This window comes from Coccinella septempunctata, chromosome 2 (genome assembly GCF_907165205.1).
Source record: "Coccinella septempunctata chromosome 2, icCocSept1.1, whole genome shotgun sequence".
In the NCBI taxonomy this organism is placed as follows: Eukaryota; Metazoa; Arthropoda; class Insecta; order Coleoptera; family Coccinellidae; genus Coccinella; species Coccinella septempunctata.
Genome location: NC_058190.1, coordinates 1,296,359 through 1,319,596, shown reverse-complemented (window position 1 = coordinate 1,319,596; position 23,238 = coordinate 1,296,359). Strand labels below are relative to the sequence as shown.

General features: G+C 34.9%; 1 protein-coding gene and 1 long non-coding RNA gene across 4 annotated transcripts; one reads left to right on the top strand and one right to left on the bottom strand.

The window, feature by feature from the left end:
- The first annotated feature begins 4,043 nt into the window (after positions 1–4,043).
- Positions 4,044–16,702, top strand: LOC123306311. Its single transcript, XR_006536897.1, has 2 exons — positions 4,044–4,336; positions 16,545–16,702. It is a non-coding gene; the product is annotated as an uncharacterized LOC123306311 (long non-coding RNA).
- Positions 4,801–22,533, bottom strand: LOC123306305 (zinc finger Y-chromosomal protein-like). Of its 3 annotated transcripts, none has more exons than XM_044888244.1 (3): positions 10,850–11,084; positions 5,494–7,141; positions 4,801–5,232 (listed from the first exon to the last, which is right to left on the bottom strand). In XM_044888244.1, the coding sequence occupies exons 1-3, from the start codon at positions 10,885–10,887 to the stop codon at positions 5,209–5,211; spliced, it is 1,710 nt and encodes a 569-aa protein (XP_044744179.1). In that variant the 5' UTR covers positions 10,888–11,084; the 3' UTR covers positions 4,801–5,208. The 3 variants fall into 3 exon arrangements, with proteins under 3 accessions (XP_044744179.1, XP_044744178.1, XP_044744180.1); XM_044888243.1 differs by lacking the exons at positions 4,801–5,232; positions 5,494–7,141; positions 10,850–11,084 and adding exons at positions 17,012–17,433; positions 17,782–19,474; positions 22,357–22,533; XM_044888245.1 differs by lacking the exons at positions 4,801–5,232; positions 5,494–7,141; positions 10,850–11,084 and adding exons at positions 17,012–17,433; positions 18,130–19,474; positions 22,357–22,533.
- Positions 22,534–23,238: the final 705 nt, after the last annotated feature.

Sequence of the window (23,238 nt, the reverse complement as noted above, 5' to 3'; positions counted from 1 at the left end):
TATTTGATAGTAACGGGGTGAGTCGAAATTTTTATTCTTGAGCGAAGTGGCAAATTTACGTGTAGATAGAAAAATATAATCTAATGGGTAGAAATGTTGAAAGAATCGAATGTTGAATGCTTATGCGAACCACGAATGTTCCTCTCTGTTTCATGTTAATTTGATGATTTCATTAGTTATAATTCATACTATCGTAAAAAATATATTTTTGTCTTTTCACAACCATGAATATCTATTATTTGGTAGGGGGACAGGACAACAATATAAGAATATGAAACGGAATTACGAGAAAACATCCAGAAATTTTATTTTCAATAGATATTATCACCATTCTATTTATAAGTATAGTATGGTGATGTACTGATATATGATGTGACAACAGCAAAATTTCAATGACATAAATTTACAGAAACGGCCATACACTCCAGTAAAGGGGACAGGAAGCAGATAGAAGAGGCCATTTCTAAATGAGTTCGAGGAGCCAACGATAGAAAATATATCCTAAGTGTTTCCTATTCAGTGTATATATATATACCTATATATCTGCTTCTTTGTTATTCATTTTTTTATAGTTTAGTTTTTTTTGCTTAGGGGCAGTAGTCCAATGTTCGAATTATACTTACTTGTTATTTATTTTATTTTAATTTTTCACATAAAGATGTGGAACATTTCCAGGCATTTCATTTTTCAATAATCCCAATTTCCTTATAATTATCAATAAATATATGTATTAATAGGTGGGATTTTAAAATACCTTTTTCGAATCAAACTTAAAAAATGCTAATCCCAATAAAATGGGCATTTGAGACTCGCAAATAACGTTCACTTATGTACAATGAATGGTCCAAAAAATGTCCGAACCTCACTGAATTTAACATCCTATGGACGTACATACAGAACGTACAATGGACGAACATACAGGTACGTTCATTGTACATCCGAACCTCACTGGATTTAACATCCTATGGACATACTTACAGGATGTACAATGGACGTACCTGTATGTTCGTCCATTGTACGTTCTGTATGTACGTCCAATGTACATCCTATATGTACGTCCACTGGACATCCTGTATGTACGTCCATTGTATATCTTGTATGTACGTCCAATGTATATCCTGTATGTACGTCCATTGTACATCCTGTATGTACTTCTAATGTACATCCTGTATGTACGTCCAATGTACATCCTGTCTGTACATCTATTGTACATCCTATATGTACGTCCATAGGATGTTAAATCCAGTGAGGGTCGGACATTTTCTGGACCAAACATTGTACATAACTGGACGTACAATGGATGTCCGTCATGTCCATTTTGTACGTCCAATGGACATTCAATGGATATACATGTGCTGTGTGTTCATCAGCGACTACAGGGATCGAGACTTTGCTGTTTAACTTAGATCGCATATATTTGAAAAACTTCGCTCCATTTTCCGACTTGATCAGATACTGTTCATAGGTCTTTCTGGCTTGTTTAAGTGCGGCTGAGAGGTACTCGGAGAGTTTCTATGGCGCAAAAAGTCCCGTGTCGAATGACTCCTACGGAATCTCTGCCAGAGACTCTTCTTTGTGCGGATGTCATTATACAAACTATTAGTGATCCATGGCTTAGTAGGACTCTGTTTAACTATTCTTACTCGGGTGTTAGCTTGAAGAATCTGCGTCAGAGTCTCAGAAAATCGATTCCAGGCTACCTCAACATCAGGTACATCGAGCAACGAGTTCCAGTTGATAGCAGAAAGCTAAGCATTCATCCCCTCGTAATCGACCGATGTTATCACCTTGCTCACAGTTCTTGGGCGCTTGGACGCCTGTACCTGAATGCTTGTGTTCAACACCACATGATCTGACCTTCCAAGCGGAGGAAGATACTCAATATCAGAGATAAGATTCACGTCATTGGTGAGGAGGAGATCCGGTGTCGTTGGCTGCTGTTTTATTCTGAACCGAGTGGGCTGATCCACGACCTGAGTCAGACTGAACCTCTGTAACATCTCAGCAAAAGGAAAGGAAGGGGAACCATTTGATGGGAGCTGACTCATAGGCCAGACACGAATATTTCCAAAGTTAAAATCGCCAACTATCAGCAAGGTCTTTCTTGAATTTGATAGATGTTCTAAATGATTAAATAGATCTTGGTCGTGAGCACAACTTCTAGGACGATATATACAGCCCAAAGACATCTCCAATTCATCCGACCTCACATCGAAAAACAGGTTATCGATACCAGGGGTAGGTATTGAGTAATGAGAAATACGGTACGAATTAACTACATCATCACGAACATAAACACAAACACCAGCATGGCCAGGAGTTGTTACACTGTCGCAGCGATACATTGAATAACCCGTTAACGCAAACTGCTTGTCTGATATTCCGGGTTGAAGCCAGGTCTCAGCAAGAAAAACAAAGACAGGTTCACGATCACAAACAAGGAGAGATAAATCATCGAATTTGGAATTCAGTGAGGCAAGATTCGTATAAATAAGTGGCCAGATTATCAAGTTAGATTTCAGTTTTTTGCGGTCGGTATCTCAACTATTCTAGGAATTCCTTTTTTGTATTTTATAGTTAGGTCGGCTTCACCAGAGGCTGAAACATATGCAGAGCATCGGATGTAAATCATCTAGAAAGCGAGGTAACAAGGATGCGAAATCAACGATGGAATTCAAATGAGAAGCAATATTAACAAATCACATATGTGCTATGAAGAAATGAACACAAATTCGGTTGGATCAAAAATATGAAAAATTTTGAATTGCAAAGGCAAAATATGGATTTGTCTTACCTAGCAACACATGTTGAATCTGTACATCTGAAGTGAAACTAAAATGATACAGGGTATCTCATAGTGGATTGCCTTTGAGACCTTTTGGAAAAACTCAACTTACAATAATTATTCTGAAAATTTTGATTGTCTTACCTGTCCTATGGATTTAAAATATTCTCAGCTTTGCAATGTTGTAGTTTGTAATGAATCCCAGTTTTCTGAGAAAATTGGAGTTTATCTGTGTTTAACGTTGTTTTTCTTGCATGCCGTTGAAGATTTCGACGTTTTTCTGATGTTGATATGAGATAAACCGGAGCTGACGACGTTTTTCATTCTTGTCGCATTCTGGAATTTTCAGACTTTTGACGTGGGGGGATTTGCCTCTGAAGCAGATTTTCCCCCGCGACGGTCCCTTTTGTCACTTGATGTCTTTACTCCCTTTTCTCTTGTCTAAGAATTTAGAATAAATTTTTTCGTTATGAAGGTAGTGCTCTTAGAAATTAATTTTTATTTTTTTTTTCCGCGAGTGCCTTGAATAAAGGAGGTAGGTCCCCGTCTATACCGTTCAGTTTCTTTATTAGACCTACACCGGTTACTTCTTCGACACTGCTGTCTGTATCGCTTTTTGTTATCTTTTGTCGTACTTCACCCTGTTTCGCGAGTCTGACTTTTCCCTTCGCTATCAGTCATGGTGCGTAAGCCCTTGGGGTAGTGAAGAGAAAGTCCCGTCAAAACCCTTTTCGCGTTCCCGCGTCATAAGTGTTGAAATAGAAATCTCTTCTTTTCTATCAGTCATGGTGCGTAAGCCCTTGGTGTAGAGAATAAAAGATATACCGCTCGTCGTCAGTGAAATCCCGTAGTTGCGCTCAAAATAGACCTTTTCTTCGCTATCAGTCATGGAGCGTAGCCCTTGGGGTAGTGAATAAAAGTCTCGAGTAGATCCGCCTGGTTGTGTTTCTTTCATTTCTGGAGAAATACAATTAATTACATCCCGATACCGTATAGCAAGTCATTTCACTTCGCGAGGTCATCCTTAGTATCCATTTCGTCAGTTCTGGTTGGCGCATTTTATTGAACAACCTTTTATTTTTCACTGTACCCGGTATAAACTTTATAAAGTGCTCGTGATCGGATCAGATTTCCCGAATGTATGTTTGCTGATCGATTCGCTCATATTTCATACCTACACATATTTCCGTTGTATATATAATCAGTTTCCAAAGGTGTTTCTACCGAAAAATCTTATTTTTCATATCTAGTATCCAGTATATTTCAACATATCTAAATCTATTTTTAAACTTTAAGATGATATAGTATTCTGTAGATCCATTCTGAAAGTTCTGAATAATTTTTTTCTTTGAACAAAATCATATAACTATGTCAGTTCTTCAAAAGAAAGTGGTGCAAAAAATCACACAACTTCACAAAAGTTATGGAAGTCCAAAAGAGTGTTTCATAAATTTCCATTTTTTTTCATCAATTTTTTTAATGTGTTGACTCACTTATCTAACTAATTTTTTGGCCATTTTTAGTATTTGTACTTTGTAACAAAGGTTCTAGGTCTTCTTGTCCATTTTTGGAGGACAGTTAATTATAAATTTTCATTTAAGTTGCTCCTTTATTCCCTCACTTATGAAATTCTATAGCCATAGTTGAAAATATTATAAAACTGGAATGTATAAAAGAAGTACACAAAAATAAACAATACGAATTTGACATAAGTCTTTTAATGTTTATCTGTTGGGAGAAAGCAAATCCAACTGAAGGTCTCTGAAGCCCAATTTTTTTCGAAATATTCTCTAGTATTTTGGTTACAGAATAGGTTATACAAAGTTTGAACATACATGTTTGTTGCGAGTATATATATACATATAGGGAAGTAACATTAGTACGTTAAAATATAAGCGACATATTCCTGAGACAATTTTTAAGAAAAGAAGTCTATATGAAGTTCTGTCCGGAATTTTTAGTTGAGGGATTCTTTTCAAGAAGGAATGTAGAGGGGGAAATGAAAATATCAATGCTTAAAAATAACCTCATATATTTACAGTATAGTTCATTACTGAAAATTGTTACTTGCTATTTGAATGGACAGATTTTCCACGTATTCCACAAAGTATCGTTTATGCTTGTAACATGTCCCCACCTGTTACCAGTTTTCCAATGAATTATTCATATTCACATGAGTGACATTAATATCTCGTTGATGTTCAAATGAATAGAGTAAAAATGTTTTTTGAGGACATTTTTTGTACTTGCAGCATACTCACACAGATGACACTTGTGTTCCCTATTCCCTAATTTTCAAATGAACATATTTCACGTGATAATCAAGTCTATTCTTAACACTCGCACCATATTCACATAAGTGACATTTGTATTTCTTAATATTCATATGAACAGATTCTACAAGTCGCTGGATAATACTTTTATCATTTGTGTTCCTTAATTTTCAAATGAACAGTGTCAAAATGCCTTCGAAGAGTCTGTTTTTGACTCGCAGCATATTCACATAAGTTGCATTTGTGTTCCTTAATTTTCAAATGAACTGATTTTATATGTTTTTCAAGATTATTTTTTTCACTTGAAGCATATTCACATAAGTGACACTTGTATTCCTTAGTTTTCAAATGAACTGATTTTATATGTTTTTCAAGATCATTTTTTTTACTTGAAGCATATTCACATAAGTGACACTTGTTTTCCTTAGTTTTCAAATGAACAGTGTCAAAATGCTTTCGAAGAGTCTGTTTTCTACTTGCAGCATATTCACATAAGTTGCATTTGTGTTCCTTAATTTTCAAATGAACTGATTTTATATGTTTTTCAAGAACATTTTTTCCACTTGAAGCATATTCACATAAGTGACACTTGTATTCCTTAGTTTTCAAATGAACTGATTTTATATGTCTTTCAAGGTCACTCTTAGCACTCCCAGCAAATTCACATAAGTGGCATTTGTGTTCCTTAATTTTTAAATGAACCGATTTTATATGTTTTTCAACAGCATTCTTTTCACTTGAAGCATATTCACATAAGTGACACCTGTGCGTCTTAATTTTCAAATGAACAGATTTCACGTGACTATCAAGTGTCTGTTTTGCACTCGTAGCAAATTCACATAAGTGACATTTGTGTTCCTTAATTTTCAAATGAACCGATTTTATATGTTTTTCAACAGCATTTTTTTCACTTGAAGCATATTCACATAAGTGACACTTGTATTCCTTAGTTTTCAAATGAACTGATTTTATATGTCTTTCAAGATCATTTTTTTCACTCGCAGCATATTCACATAAATTGCACTTGTGTTTCTTAATTTTCAAATGAACTGATTTTATATGTCTCTCAAGGGCCCATTTAGCACTCCCAGTATATTTACATAAGTGACACTTGTGTTCCTTAGTTTTCAAATGTGCAGCATATCCAGAAATGTAACATTCTTGTTTCTTCCTATCCAGATGAACACGCTCGACATGCATTAGAAAGTCCCTTTTTCTGCTAGTAACATACTCACATAAATGACACTTGATATTCGAATGAACAGATTTGATATGTAACGCAAGGTCTTTTTCATCATTGGTCTCGAAATCACACATATGACACTCTTGATTGTTGATAGTCACAGGAAGTGCTTCTTCATTCTCTAGATCAAATATTTGAGGCGTTTCTTTGGTAAAAAGGGCAGGTGATTCATTTGCATCACCTTCTCTAATTAGGGAGTTTGGGTTAATTTTTTCATTCTCAATTATATATTCTTCTCTATCGTGAACACCTTCTTCGTCTATAAATTGTTCACAAGTGTCCACAACTCCTAAGTTAAACATATCAGATTTTATGCCTGTTGGGTCTAATACTAGAGGCATTTCTTCGTTAAAAGAGGCAGGTGATTGATTTGAATTGTCTTCAATAAGTAGGGAATTTGAGTTCATTATTTCATTCTCAATTATATATTCTTCTCTGTCATGAACTCCTTCATTGTCTATAAATTGTTCGACAAATTCTAAGATTTCTGATTTGACATGACATTTCTCGTCATATTTGCGACAGTAGGTATGATCATTATGATCATACTGTGTGGATTTATCGAGATATTTTTCTTTCCCTGTATCAACCAAGTGACATTTAGGAAATTCACACTGGTCCAAGTGAACCGGTTCAGATTTGATGGTCGTGGGATCAAATACTTGAGAGATTTTTTTGTTGAAAAAGGCAGTTGACTGATTTGCATCAACTTCTACACCTGAGGAATTCGTGCAACTTCCTTCGTTCTTTATTATAAATTCTTCTCTATCGTAAACTCCTTCTTCATCTATGAAGTGTTCGCATATGTCTATGATCCCTGGTTTTTCTTCCAACTTCGCTCTGAAATAAATTAGACTTTCTGAGTCAATTGAATCAAAGGGCATAGCTGGGCACCGTTAATCAGACGATCAACTTCGTTAATCGCTCGTCCGTTACTAAAAAAGTTGACTTCGTTAAACGTTACTTTTGGAATAATTTAGCCCAAGTTAACGTTAATCGTTAACACCATATCAGAAATGCTCCTCAATTGGGTTATCACAGCATATGCAAGTTTAAACTGAATAATTATGAGTTTCATTCATGATTTTTTTCAAATTCACCGCGGAAACTATTCAAAATCATCCTTCAAATATGGGGTTTTAAAATTTAAATCTCTCTGTGCGGAGTTTACGATTTGGCAACAGCGCATACAAAACAATGAAAAGAACAATGTCCGATCAGCTTGTTCATAAAATAAGAGCTGTTGATTTACAGGCGCGTACTTAATGGCGAGCCTCAACTGCAACCGGCCATAAAACTCCCATAAAATTTTACGACCCTCCTCGTTCTTCGCAGACTTCATAGACAGCCATCTTTGTCTATCTCATCAAGATAATGCATTTGTTGTCCTTTATTATCAAGGCATATTACAGTCGATGTTGCCAGCTTGTGCAATTCTCACAAAACGCTTTAAACTTTGAATACCCATTTTTATTTTTCATTTTTAAGTGCTTGAAATATTTTTATCGAGCTTAAACTTGAATATGCTGTGATAACCAAATTGAGGAGAATTCCCCAGTAATGGGTCACATGAAAGGAAGAGTACCTATTTCAATCTCATATGGATCAACTTTGAATACTCATTTTTATTTTTCATTTTTAAGTGCTTAAAATAATTTTTTTTGGGAAATGGTTATTTCAACCGTTTATTCCCTATTATTCAGTTTAATCTTGGATATGCTGTGATAACCCAAATTGAGGAGAATTCCCCATTAATGGGTCACATGGAAAGAAAATTAAAAAAAAATAGAAATTTTCAAATAGTGTTTAATTCTGAGTACCTATTTCAATCTCATATGGATCATTATGAACTATGTAACTAGTTTTTAATAGGAAATAAAAGGTTTCAATTCGAGGTTTTTTTTATCGAGACCCACAAAAGTAGAAACATCTAGATTGGACATTGGCTTATGGCTTGATTTCAGTAAGACAAAACACACAAATATCCTCCAGGAAATATGATGAAACTCCAATATTAAATTCCAAAATCAATTCCAATTTTTTCTTGGTAACTATGCATAGCGCCCACTTACAGGTCCATGTCCATAAATTTTAAAATTATGAAATCATCACTGTGGAGAGGTATTTACAATACAGTTTAATCAAACAAAAATTCCTGTGAATATGCATCCATATAAACGCACATAATCCACAAAAACAGCATAAAATCAACCCAAAAAGCCTTAGGCCCGTTTGCACCAATACCCCTTAAAATGAGTACCTACTTGACTAAGTGTCGTTTAAAGTTAATGGACGCTTAATTTTATTCCCAGTTGCACGACTGTGGCTTAACAGAATCTTAAGTAAGGGGCCCTTAAGTTTTTATATCTAGTGATATTTCTGTTTTTTATTTTGGTGCAACTTCATCCTAATCCAATAAAGCCATTTCATTGGTTGGCCGTTTGCCGATGATCGTTGTCATTTCATTAACCTAACTTTATTGTCCTGTCACTCAGTGTCAAGTAAATTATTATAATATTATCAAAGAGTAACAACTTTTTGTTGTTGAATTAGCATTAATATTGATAATGATAAGGATTGTCAAATAAAAGGTACCTAAGTTTACATAAGTATAACACTTTCTTTGTAAGGTCTTGGGTCTTGTTAGTACGAATACGGTGAATGATTGCTAAGCAAGTGGTGGTAATTTACGAAGGACACTCAACTTCTCAACAGAAGAAAAGAGTTTGTTGCTAACTATAGTATGATTTGTGACACCAAATTGAAAATTAAAAAAGACTGATGGCATTACAATAAAGGCAAGAGAAAAGGTTTGGTATTCAGTAATTAATTCATTCAATTTTCGAAATCCATCAATAATGGGAAATTCTGCAGCCAGTTCAAAATAAATAGTAATGCCATGAATAATAGCATTAATATTGATAATGATAAGGATTGTCAAATAAAAGGTACCTAAGTTTACACAAGTACAACACTTTCTTTGTAAGGTCTTGGGTCTTGTTAGTACGAATACGGTGAATGATTGCTAAGCAAGTGGTGGTAATTTACGAAGGACACTCAACTTCTCAACAGAAGAAAAGAGTTTGTTGCTAACTATAGTATGATTTGTGACACCAAATTGAAAATTGAAAAAGACTGATGGCATTACAATAAAGGCAAAAGAAAAGGCTTGGTATTCAGTAATTAATTCATTCAATTTTCAGAATCCATCAAAAATGGGAAGTTCTGCAGCCAGTTCAACAAATTATTCTAGGTTAGAATCCCGCCCTTAAATATCTAAGTGGTCATTACAGGAGCGCTTAAATTTAAGGCTAGCTTTAGCCATTTAAATGTCACTCAACAGTTGGTGCAACGTAATTTAAGTTAAGGGTTCATTTTAAGGGACACTTAACACTAAGTGCGTCTTCTAGAAATCTACGTCAACAACAAACTTGGATATTTACCGATCATGCGTTGCTTACGCTAATTACGTAAATTTGTATCTTCCATACGACTAAAATCTAAGACAGATAGCGCAAGACCTTATTCCATTACCGCATAACCACCCATATCTCTCTAATATATTATTAGGTCTATGAAGGACCAGTAAATGTCAAAGTCGGGGATACTCTATCATCTGAGTTCACTCTAAACCCTGAACAGAGTACCACAGGGATCCATACTGGGACCTCTGTTGTTCTTTCTTTCTATCAATGAGCCTCCCTTAAGTCCAAGAGATGCTTTGTTCAGTTTTTGTACACAAAACATCATTTTAAAGATGGGTTTGATAATCTTGTTTGCTGATGACAAGTCTTTTGCTGTTAGGGCTTCTTCTTTCTAGGAGCTTCAAATATTGTGCGACTTTATACTTGATGAGATGGTACCGTACAGAAAATCCTGTAATTAACATTGAAAGGACGGAATTTACCAGTGGATAAATGTGGTAAGGAACTCATTCTTGCCACCTGGATACTGTTACCACATCTAAGGATTGTGTTAGATTTCTTGGAATTTTTATGGATGGTAATTAGAGATAGTTCAATCATATTAATTTGGTCTGTAGCAGATTAAATACCTCGTTCTTTGCTATAAGTGGAGTAGAACACTAGCGTTCCCCATGTCATCGTTGATCAATATCTATTACAGCTTAGTGTTTAGTCATTTATCTTACAACATCCTTCTTTGGGGAAATTTTTCAGTAGATGATAGGGTCTTCATTGTCCAAAAGTGGATTTTGCGCATGATCTATGATATAACTCCAAGGTCGTCTTGTAGACCAGTTTAATAACAAAATAGTATTCCTACACTGTCTTGTATTTTTATTCTTGAAACTTATTATATGTATATTAGGGAGGAAGAGAAAAGCATCACAAAATAATCATAATTCATAACAACCATACTCGAAGTGGAGGAGTACCGAAAAACACAGGACAATAAGGACAAAAAATTGTTTAACCATTTACCTTGCCTTATTCGATCTCTGAATCTCAGAGAATTCAAGACGACTAATTCAGTTGAGTTAACAAATCAGGCATAATGGAAACACAATATGTAAATGGAAATACTCACTCATCAGCATCTTCAATAACAATACAATGTTCACCCATATCTATTTTTGGTAGGTGTAGATCTGGATTTAAATGATGAATTATAAAATCGGTAAACACTCTATTTAATTTAAAGTTCTTCAATACTGGTTATACGCTTTTCCTGGAAATAAAATCCTTTCATTTTGTTGAAAACGATGATTTTTACGTTGTTTATATCCGTATGATGAGAGGTTAAAAGCATAGACCCACAGAACAGACCCACTGACTTTCTTTATGCATAGACCTAATAGTATATTATTAGATCTATGGTTAAGATTCTTTGAGAAAAACCATAGATGTCTCTGAGAAAAACTATGGAGAGTAGAGAGAAGGAGAACGATCGCCGTCCCCGAAAACGGCGAACGTAGGCTAGGAGTCGCTGCGATCGCTACGTTTATCGATAAGGGGTGGGGATTTTAGCGTCAATTTTAAATGAACAGCCTTCATTTTATTTTAGATTATGTGTCATCATGGTTTTTCTGATTATTTTTGAAATACCTTTCTTCAAATCTATATTAAATATAAGTTCTCTGAATTATATGCAATAAAATACAAGTCAAATTATAGAGGGTACTATGTTATCAGCTTTATTCATTCATAATTATTGTTATTATTATTATAAAAGATACAGAGTTGAGTATAAAATACTATAGAACTCTTGAAAAAGAAACATAATAAAAATAAGCAATATTCATCCAATGACAAGGGAAAAAAAAGAAGAAAAAACAGAAAAATCCCCAATATGTGCTGAAATATCCTAAATAACACTTGTCCTCCAGATGTCGAACCGATTCTTGAAAACATTAACCGTCGGAGCTCCAACAACATGAGGTGTAAGTTGATTCCAACAAGCGAACACCCGATTGCTCAGGAAATGCTGACGGGCTCTCGTATGGAATCTTTCCCGCGCTAGCTTCATGTCATGTCCTCTGAGATGGTTGGTGTTCAGCACAAAGAGATGCGACAGATCACAGCCGAAAAATCCTTTTAATGCTCTGAACGCCACAATCATGTCCCCACGGATCATTCGATCCGCGAATGTATCAAGACACATTAAATTCAGACAATTTCCGTAGGTAGGTCTTTGCACTCCATATGGCAACCGTGTGACACGCCGCTGCAAAGATTCGAGCATCTGAGCATCTCGCCGAAGCCATGGATGCCAGACCGGGCCAGCAAACTCTAAAATTGGGCGGATGTAAATCTTATAAAGTGCGGCGACGGTATCTGGATGGCAACCCTTGAAACACTGCTGGATCATGTAAAGTCGTTGTTTTGCTTTATTACAAATATGTAAAATGTGTGGACTCCAGGAAAGGTCACTGTTCACAACGACTCCCAAATCGACTTGGCTCAAACTCCATCTAAGGCACAACCATCAATAAAGTAGGGTCGTCTCGGATTATTGTTGCCCTGATATAAAACACGACACTTGGATATATTCAGAGGGAGCAACCAGTCGGAACACCACCCCACCAGCAAACCCAGATCACTCTGAAGGGTCCGATGACAGTCCGACCTGTTGTACAATTTTATGTCATCTGCGTAAGAAGCGGAGGGGGAGCGCAATAACTGTGGTAGATCGGACACCTATAAAATGAACAAGAGGGGACCAAGAACCGATCCCTGCGGTACACCGCTCAGCACTGGCCTCAAAGGGGATGTCATGTTACCAACCCTAACCGAAAAGGTACGATCCGACAAAAATGAACTGATGAATCTGAGTAGAGTTCCTCGAATACCAAAGTGTTCCAATTTATGAAGTAGTCTCCTCTTTGGCACTCGGTCAAATGCTCTTGCAAAATCAAGATACAGAACATCCAACGGAATCCCGTCATCCAACGACTTAGTCCAGTCATTCAGGCATGTCAGAAGATTGGTGATAATTGATCTTCCTGTAACGAATCCATGCTGCTGTGGTGGAATAATGGATCCCTGCAATGCGAACTGAAGAACCTGTCCTGGCACTATTCTCTCGAGAACCTTCACCACGACAGAGGTGAGACTTATGGGTCTATAGTTTTCAGCCTTAAATTTATCACCCTTCTTGAATATAGGTGTTATCGTCGATTGACGCCATGCTGAAGGTACAGAACCTGAAGACAGCACACGATTCATAATCGAGCTCAGTGGTCCACTAAGGGAAGATGCACACGCTTTGAGCAGAGCTGGCGAAAATCCATCAGGACCTGGTGCAGATGAAACGTCCAATCCAAGAAGAAGTTCCTCCACCATGGAGTCGCTAACTATGATACTCTCCAAGGATTCGGTGTTTCTGGGAACTTTGATAACAGGCAATGGACCATCTGGTTCTACCGTGAAGGAGGAGGAAAAAGAGCTGGCAAAAATCCCAGCCGACTCCGACTCATTACTTGCCATGGTACCGTACATCACATGACGTCCAATGGACGTCCATTTTATATCCAAATGAAGTACAAACGTCCACGGACCTTATATGGAAGTCCAATGGATGTACATTTCTGGACATTTACTGTACGTTCAAAAGTGGACGTTTTATGGATGTCCATTGTACTTTAAATAGGGGATGTTGGACAAACATCCATATACGTCCCTTATTGGACATCCTCTGGATATACAAATCTGGATCTTAATTGTACTATCAGAAATTGTACGTTAGTGTACGTCCATTAAACGTACAATTTTGGATCAACGTGAAATATCCATGAATGTACATATTTTGGATGTTCGGATCTGGATACAAATATGTACTTTCAGAAATTGTACTTTTCTGTACGACAACTGGATGTATTCCTGCAGAGATGATTCATGCTGCTTCAGAATCCTGTCATGGGCCTCAACACTTCTCAAACAGCTGCTCAGCTTATCTGAAAGCTCTCTCTGTGCCAGTTTAATTTCGGCAATATCCCCAGCGATCCCGTCGAGGACAGACAACCTGGATAAAACGAGTCCTCGAGTCCAACTGACTCGAGATTTTGAGACGCCGCTCCACCCGAATTACTTCGATGAAGAGGACGAGGATTATTAGTTTGCTAGCTGGACATGATATCGGCTTATCAGAGGTATAGAATTTTCCGAGTAGTACAAAAAATTTATATATGTTAGCAAATGTTAATTTTGACCCCCTTTATAATATAATGATAATGTCCGATGATGAATGTCAAAGGAAGAATAAGAGTATAGAACCCATGCTCAGTGCACCCTGTGCTTCTATGTAACCTGCTTTCTCTATGCATAGCACAGAACACAAATAATAAGAGAAGTGTAAACTCCCTACTATTCATTCAAAGATATTACATTACATTATGTAATATCTTTGTATTCATTGGCAACAGAATTGGCCGCCATCTTAGGTGGCCGAGAAGTGGGGGAAGGCGGGAAAATTCAAATTGGATTTGAATCTTGCTTATATAGATATAAATAAGAGGTGTCGCGCACAAGGGCAATTTCTCAGTTTTGGTGTTTCAAAAATTAGATACTTTTCCAAGCGAAAACTGGCTAGTGATTAATCACCTATGTGTGGATTGTCATTTTGTGATTCAAGAAGTGGAAAGTCATGAAAACAAGAATCTTCATAAATCATTTATTGAATGATAAATACACATAAATTATTGTAAAAATACTTGAAAGATACATAAAATTTGTGAAATGATGATCAATTGACGGATTTTTTGAAATCCTTTATAATTTGTGTCATATGTTAGTGAACTTTATTCTAGCTTCCTGGTCTGAATAAAATCATTGTCAATTTTTCAGAAACAGGATGACTTTCGAAACAAAAATAGATATATGCAGAAAACATTTAATATTGAATAATAACTGATATTTCCATCTATCATGCAAAGACGTCCAAACAGTTAATAGAATTGTCAAGAAAAACATAATTTTATATAATATATAAAAAAACATTGACATAATATCACGGAGTCCAAAAGTTCAGTCTTCAAAAAATAACATTTAATAGAAAAATTGAGAATAAGGAGGTAATTAAGAAGGAAAAATATATACAAAAAAGTAACAATGCAAATAGTAAAAAGATGTAAAAATAAATTCTTCAAATAAAAACTCTAAACCCAGAGTCCAAAATCATAACATTTGATAGAAAAATATTGAATGAAGGGATTGTTAAAAGTACGATTCATTCTTATTTCCAATATATATTCAACGAAAAACATGCAAACAGTAACGAAATAAATAAAAAAAACATTGAATGCAAAAATAATACTATACCACAAGTTATCACAGTAAGTATACAAAGGAAATATCACATTCAGTTAATTGCTCGTCTTAAAAAAATAACATGGGGTAAAGGGATATTATATGTACACAAGCAAGGGAACCATTTAAACAGTAATAAGAAAAGAAATATAATCTTTGAATAAATATAACCATCACATGATATCACAGAGTCCGTTAGCACTATCACTTTGGCTCTACAAATGGGGAAAAATATATACATATATTAAACGACTAATATACAAGAAGCAATTGGTTCATTGATTATTTATCCTGCTCTCACGTATTATTCGATTTTTTCTTAGATATCCAGAATGGGGAGATTTTATAGTTTTATTTTTTCACGAATATATTTGAAAATTGTTACACGAAAGAGAATTCTGTAAATATTTTGCGAAAGGTCATGGATAGTACAGAATGACATTTTTTATACTCCCGGGTGAATTTTGAAATGAATTTATCCAGCAATTTTGTCTCATGACCATTTTTGTCCAAAAATTTATATAATTCAATATGAAACTCGTCAACCATTTGAACCAATTGCTCACTTGCATAATTCAACCGAATTATAGTAAAATAAGAAATTATAATTATACCTTGGGGTACTGAAGGGAAAGTCCCGTCAACCCCCCTGTTCGCGTTCCGCGTCATAAGTGTTGAATCCGAAATCTCTTCTTTTCTATCAGTCATGGCGCGTAAGCCCTTGGGGTAGAGAATAAGAGATACCGCTCGTCGTCAGTGAAATCCCGTAATTGCGCTCAAAATAGACCTTTTCTTCGCTATCAGTCATGGAGCGTTAGCCCTTGGGGTAGCGAGTAAAAGTCTCGAATAGATCCGCCCTGGTTGTGTTTCTTTCATTTCTGGAGAAATACAATTAATTACATCCCGATACCGTACAGCAAGTCATTTCACTTCGCGAGGTCATCTTTAGTATCCATTTCGTCAGTTCTGGTTGGCGCATTTTATTGAACAACCTTTGATTTTTCACTGTACCCGGTATAAGCTTTATAAAGTGCTCGTGATCGGATCAAATTTCCCGAATGTATGTTTGCTGATCGATTCGCTCATATTTCATACCTACACATATTTCCGTTGTATATATAATCAGTTTCCAAAGGTGTTTCTACCAAAAAATCTTATTTTTCATATGGAGTATCCAGTATATTTCAACATATCTAAATTTATTTTTAAACTTTAAGATGATATAGTATTCTGTAGATCCATTCTGAAAGTTCTGAATAATTTTTTTCTTTGAACAAAATCATATAACTATGTCAGTTCCTCAAAAGAAAGTGGTGCAAAAAATCACACAACTTCACAAAAGTTATGGAAGTCCAAAAGAGTGTTTCATAAATTTCCATTTTTTTCATCAATTTTTTTAATGTGTTGACTCACTTATCTAACTCATTTTTTGGCCATTTTTAGTATTTGTACTTTGTAACAAGGACACTATGTTCTAGGTCTTCCCGCCCATTTTTGGAGGACAGTTAATTATAAATTTTTATTCAAGTTGCTCCTTCATTCCCTCACTTATGAAACTCTATAGCCATAGTTGAAAATATTATAAAACTTTGGAATGTATAAAAGAAGTACACAAAAATAAACAAAACGAATTTGATGTAAGTCTTTCAATGTTTATCTGTTGGGAGAAAGCAAATCCAACTAAAAGTCTCTGAAGCCCAATTTTTTTCGAAATAATCTCTAGTATTTTGGTTACAGAATGGGTTATACAAAATCTGAACATACATGTATGTTGCGAGTATATATACATATAGGGAAGTAACATAAGTACGTTAAAATATAAGCGACATATTCCTGAGACAATTTTTAAGAAAAGAAGTCTATATGAACTTCTGTCCGGAATTTTTAGTAGAGGGATTCTTTTCAAGAAGGAATGTAGAGGGGGAAAATGAAAATATCAATGCTTAAAAATAACCTCAATTATTTACAATATACTCACTGACTGAAAATTGTTACTTGCTATTTGAATGGACAGATTTTCCACGACTATTTAAGTATCGTTTATGCTTGTAACATGCTCCCACCTGTTACCAGTTTTCCAATGAATTATTCATATTCACATGAGTGACATTAATATCTCGTTGATGTTCAAATGAATAGAGTAAAAATGTTTTTTGAGGACATTTTTTGTACTTGCAGCATACTCACACAGATGACACTTGTGTTCCCTATTCCCTAATTTTCAAATGAACATATTTCACGTGATAATCAAGTCTATTCTTAACACTCGCACCATATTCACATAAGTGACATTTGTATTTCTTAATATTCATATGAACAGAGTTGACATGTCGCTGGATAATACTTTTATCATTTGTGTTCCTTAATTTTCAAATGAACAGCGTTAAAATGCTTTCGAAGAGTCTGTTTTCTACTCGCAGCATATTCACATAAGTTGCATTTGTGTCCCTTAATTTTCAAATGAACTGATTTTATATGTTTTTCAAGATTATTTTTTTCACTTGAAGCATATTCACATAAGTGACACTTGTATTCCTTAGTTTTCAAATGAACTGATTTTATATGTCTTTCAAGGTCACGCTTAGCACTCCCAGCATATTCACATAAGTTGCATTTGTGTTCCTTAATTTTCAAATGAACTGATTTTATATGTTTTTCAAGATAATTTTTTTCACTTGAAGCATATTCACATAAATTGCACTTGTGTTTCTTAATTTTCAAATGAACTGATTTTATATGTTTTTCAAGATTATTTTTTTCACTTGAAGCATATTCACATAAGTGACACTTGTATTCCTTAGTTTTCAAATGAACTGATTTTATATGTCTTTCAAGGCCACGCTTAGCACTCCCAGCATATTCACATAAGTGACATTTGTGTTTTTTAATATCCAAATGAACAGAGTCAAAATGCCTTCGAAGATTATCTTTTGCACTCGCAGCATAATCACATAAGTTGCATTTGTGTTGTTTAATTTTCAAATGAACTGATTTTATATGTCTTTCAAGGGCCTCTTTAACACTCCCAGCATATTCACATAAGTGACACCTGTGCGTCTTAATTTTCAAATGAACAGTGTCAAAATGCCTTCGAAGAGTCTGTTTTTTACTCGCAGCATATTCACATAAGTTGCATTTGTGTTTCTTAATTTTCAAATGAACTGATTTTATATGTCTTTCAAGGGCCTCTTTAACACTCCCAGCATATTCACATAAGTGACACCTGTGCTTGTTAATTTTCAAATGAACAGTGTCAAAATGCCTTCGAAGAGTCTGTTTTTTACTCGCAGCATATTCACATAAGTTGCATTTGTGTTCCTTAATTTTCAAATGAACTGATTTTATATGTTTTTCAAGAACATTTTTTCCACTTGAAGCATATTCACATAAGTGACACTTGTGTTCCTTAGTTTTCAAATGAACTGATTTCATGTGAAGATCAAGGGTTGTTTCCAAATATGCAGCATATCCAGAAATGTAACATTCTTGTTTCTTCCTATCCAGATGAACACGCTCGACATGCATTAGAAAGTCCCTTTTTCTGCTAGTAACATACTCACATAAATGACACTTAATATTCGAATGAACAGATTTGATATGTAACGCAAGGTCTTTTTCATCATTGGTCTCAAAATCACACATATGACACTCTTGATTGTTGATAGTCACAGGAAGAGCTTCATCATTCTCTAGATCAAATATTTGAGGCGTTTCTTTGGTAAAAAAGGCAGGTGATTGATTTGCATCACCTTCTCTAATTAGGGAGTTTGGGTTAATTTTTTCATTCTCAATTATATATTCTTCTCTATCGTGAACACCTTTTTCATCTATAAATTGTTCACAAGTGTCCACAACTCCTAAGTTAAACATATCAGATTTTATGCCTGTTGGGTCTAATACTGGAGATATTTCTTCGTTAAAAGAGGCAGGTGATTGATTTGAATTGTCTTCAATAAGTAGGGAATTTGAGTTCATTTTTTCATTCTCAATTATATATTCTTCTCTGCCATGAACTCCTTCATTGTCTATAAATTGTTCGACAAATTCTAAGATTTCTGATTTGACATGACTTTTCTCGTCATATTTGCGACAGTAGGTATGATCATTATGATCATACTGTGTGGATTTATCGAGATATTTTTCTTTCCCTGTATCAACCAAGTGACATTTAGGAAATTCACATTGGTCCATGTGAACCGGTTCAGATTTAATGGTCGTGGGATCAAATACTTGAAGGATTTTTCTGTTGAAAAAGGCAGTTGACTGATTTCCATCAACTTCTACATTTGAGGAATTCGTGCAACTTCCTTCGTTCTTTATTATAAATTCTTCTCTATCGTAAACTCCTTCTTCATCTATGAAGTGTTCGCATATGTCTATGATCTCTGGTTTTTCTTCTAACTTCACTCTGAAATAAATTAGACTTTCTGAGTCAATTGAATCAAAGGGCATAGCTGGGCACCGTTAATCAGACAATCAACTTCGTTAATCGCTCGTCCGTTACTAAAAAAGTTGACTTCGTTAAACGTTAAAGCGTTACTTTAATCGTTAACACCATATCAGAAATGCTCTTTTTTATTGTTGCGTTCAAGATCTATTTATAAGAATGGAGAATTCTCCTCAATTTGGGTTATCACTGCATATGCAAGTTTAAACTGAATAATTATGAGTTTCATTAATGATTTTTTCAAATTTACCGCGGAAACTATTCAAAATCAACCTTCAAATATGGGGTTTTAAAATTTAAATCGCTCTGTGCGGAGTTTATGATTTGGCAACAGCGCATACAAGACAATGAAATGAACAATGCCCGATCAGCTTGTTTATAAAATAACAGCTGTTGATTTACAGGCGCGTACTTACTGGCGAGCTGCAACTGCAACCGGCCATAAAAATCCCATAAAATTTTACGACCTTCCTCGTTCGTCGCAGACTTCATAGACAGCCATCTTTGTCTATCTCATCAAGATAATGCATTTGTTGTCCTTTATTATCAAGGCATATTACAGTCGATATTGCCAGCTTGTGCAATTCTCACAAGACGCTTTGAACTTTGAATACTCATTTTTATTTTTCATTTTTAAGTGCTTACAATAATTTTTTTTGGGAAATGGTTATTTCAACCGTTTATTCCCTATTATTCAGTTTAATCTTGGATATGCTGTGATAACCCAAATTGAGGAGAATTCCCCATTAATGGGTCACATGAAAGGAAGTGTGAAAAAAATAGAAATTTTCCAATAGTGTTTAATTCTGAGTACCTATTTCAATCTCATATGGATCATTATGAACTATGTAACTAGTTTTTAATAGGAAATAAAAGGGTTCAATTCGAGATTTTTTTTATCAAGACTCACAAAAGTAGAGACATCTAGATTGGACATTGGCTTATGGCTTGATTTCAGTAAGACAATACACACAAATATCCTCCAGAAGATATAACGAAGCTCCAATATTGAATGCCAAAATCAATTCCAAATTTTTCTTGGTAACTATGCATAGCGCCCATTTACAGGTCCATGTCCAAAAATTTTAAAATTATGAAATCATCACTATGGAGAGGTATTTACAATACAGTTTAATCAAACAAAAATTTCTGTGAATATGCATCCATATAAACGCACATAATCCACAAAAACAGCATAAAATCAACCCAAAAAGCCTTAGGCCCGTTTGCACCAATACCCCTTGAAATGAGTACCTACTTGACTAAGTGTCGTTTAAAGTTAAGGACGCTTAATTTTATTCCCAGTTGCACGACTGTGGCTTAACAGAATCTTAAGTAAGGGGCCCTTAAGTTTTTATATCTAGTGATATTTCTGTTTTTTATTTTGGTGCAACTTCATCCTAATCCAATAAAGCCATTTCATTGGTTGACCGTTTGCCGATGATCGTTGTCATTTCATTAAACTAACTTTATTATCCTGTCAGTCAGTGTCAAGTAAATTATTATAATATTATCAAAGAGTAACAACTTTTTGTTGTTGAATTAGCATTAATATTGATAATGATAAGGATTGCCAAATAAAAGGTACCTAAGTTTACACAAGTACAACACTTTCTTTGTAAGGTCTTGGGTCTTGTTAGTACGAATACGGTGAATGATTGCTAAGCAAGTGGTGTTAATTTACGAAGGGCACTCAACTTCTCAACAGAAGAAAAGAGTTTGTTGCTAACTATAGTATGATTTGTGACACCAAATTGAAAATTGAAAAAGACTGATGGCATTACAATAAAGGCAAAAGAAAAGGCTTGGTATTCAGTAATTAATTCATTCAATTTTCAGAATCCATCAAAAATGGGAAGTTCTGCAGCCAGTTCAACAAATTATTCTAGGTTAGAATCCCACCCTTAAATATCTAAGTGGTCATTACAGGAGCGCTTAAATTTAAGGCTAGCTTTAGCCATTTAAATGTCACTTAACAGTTGGTGCAACGTAATTTGAGTTAAGGGTTCATTTTAAGGGACACTTAATACTAAGTGCGTTTGGTGCAAACGGGTCTTTTAGAAACCTACGTCGACAACAAACTTAGACATTTACCGATCATGTGTTGCTTACGCTAATTCGTATCTTCCAAACGACTAAAATCTGAGACAGATAGCGCAAGACCTTATTCCATTACCGCATATCCACCCATATCTCTCTAATATATTATTAGGTCTATGAAGAACCAGTAAATGTCAGAGTCATCTGAGTTCACTCTTAACTCTGAACAGAGTACCACAGGGACAAGAGATGCTTTGTTCACTTAGAGATAGTTCGATCATATTGATTTGGGGTGTAGCAGATTGAATATCTCGTTCTTTGCTATAAGTGGAGTAGAACACTAGATTTCCCACTGTCATCGTTGATCAATATCTATTACAGCTTGGTGTTTGGTCATTTATCTTACAACATCCTTCTTTGGGGAAATTTTTCAGTAGATGATAGGATCTTCATTGTCCAAAAGTGGATATTGCGCATGATCTATAATATAACTCCAAGGTCGTCTTGTAGACCAGTTTAATAACAAAATAGTATTCCCACACTGTCTTGTATTTTTATTCTTGAAACTTATTATATGTATATTAGGGAGGAAGAGAAAAGCATCACAAAATAATCATAATTCATAACAATCATACTCGAAGTGAAGGAGTACCGAAAAACACAGGACAATAAAGGACAAAATTGTTTAACCATTTACCTTGCCTTATTCGATCTCTGAATCTCAGAGAATTCAAGACGACTAATTCAGTTGAGTTAACAAATCAGGCATAATGGAAACACAATATGTAAATGTAAATACTCACTCATCAATGACAATATCAGCATCTTCAATAACAATACAATGTTCACCCATATCTATTTTTGGTAGTTGTGGATCTGGATTTAAATGATGAATATTAAAATCGGTAAACACTCTATTTAATTTAAAGTTCTTCAATACTGGTTATTTTTTACGTTGTTTATATCCGTATGATGAGAGGTTAAAAGCAAAGATTATAGAGAATCTCTATAATCTTTGGTTAAAAGCATAGACCTAATAGTTTATTACTAGATCTATGGTTAAGATTCTTTGAGAACAACCATAGAGAAAGGTTCTCTTGTCTCTGAGAACAACCATAGATGTCTCTGAGAAAAGAGAGAGAGAGAAGGAGAACGATCGCCGCAAAGATATCTTTGGATCGCCGTCCCCGAAAACGAGGAACGTAGGCTAGGAGTCGCTGCGATCGCTACGTTTATCGATAAGGGGTGAGGATTTTAGCGTCAATTTTAAATGAACAGCCTTCATTTTATTTTAGATTATGTGTCATCGTGGTTTTTCTGATTATTTTTGAAATACCTTTCTTCAAATCTATATTAAATATGAGTTCTCTGAATTAAATGCAATAAAATACAAGTCAAATTATAGAGGGTACTATGTTATCAGTTTTATTCATTCATAATAAATGACGAAATCAAATGAAATTCAAAAGAAATCACGGATCAAAAAAATTCTAACTACGTTTGTTTATCATTATTTATTAAAAACAGGTATGTTAGTTGCTTTACTGTAATCTTCAAAATTATATACATTTCAATATAAATTCGCAGTGAGGGTTAGTACACATCAAGACAACAAAAAGTAGCAATCTCAGATTTAAAACTTAGGCATTAGAGTAGATTCTGTTTCCATTGTTCAGCTGAGAACC

What these genes read in the sequence shown, in the direction of transcription:
- LOC123306305 (XM_044888243.1), bottom strand. Translation starts at nt 22,406, where the DNA reads ATGGGTGAACATTGTATTGTTATTGAAGATGCTGATATTGTCATTGAT. An exon ending in GCTGATATTGTCATTGATGA is followed by an intron (nt 19,475 to 22,356) that starts GTGAGTATTTAC and finishes AATTTATTTCAG; the next exon opens with AGTGAAGTTAGAAGAAAAAC.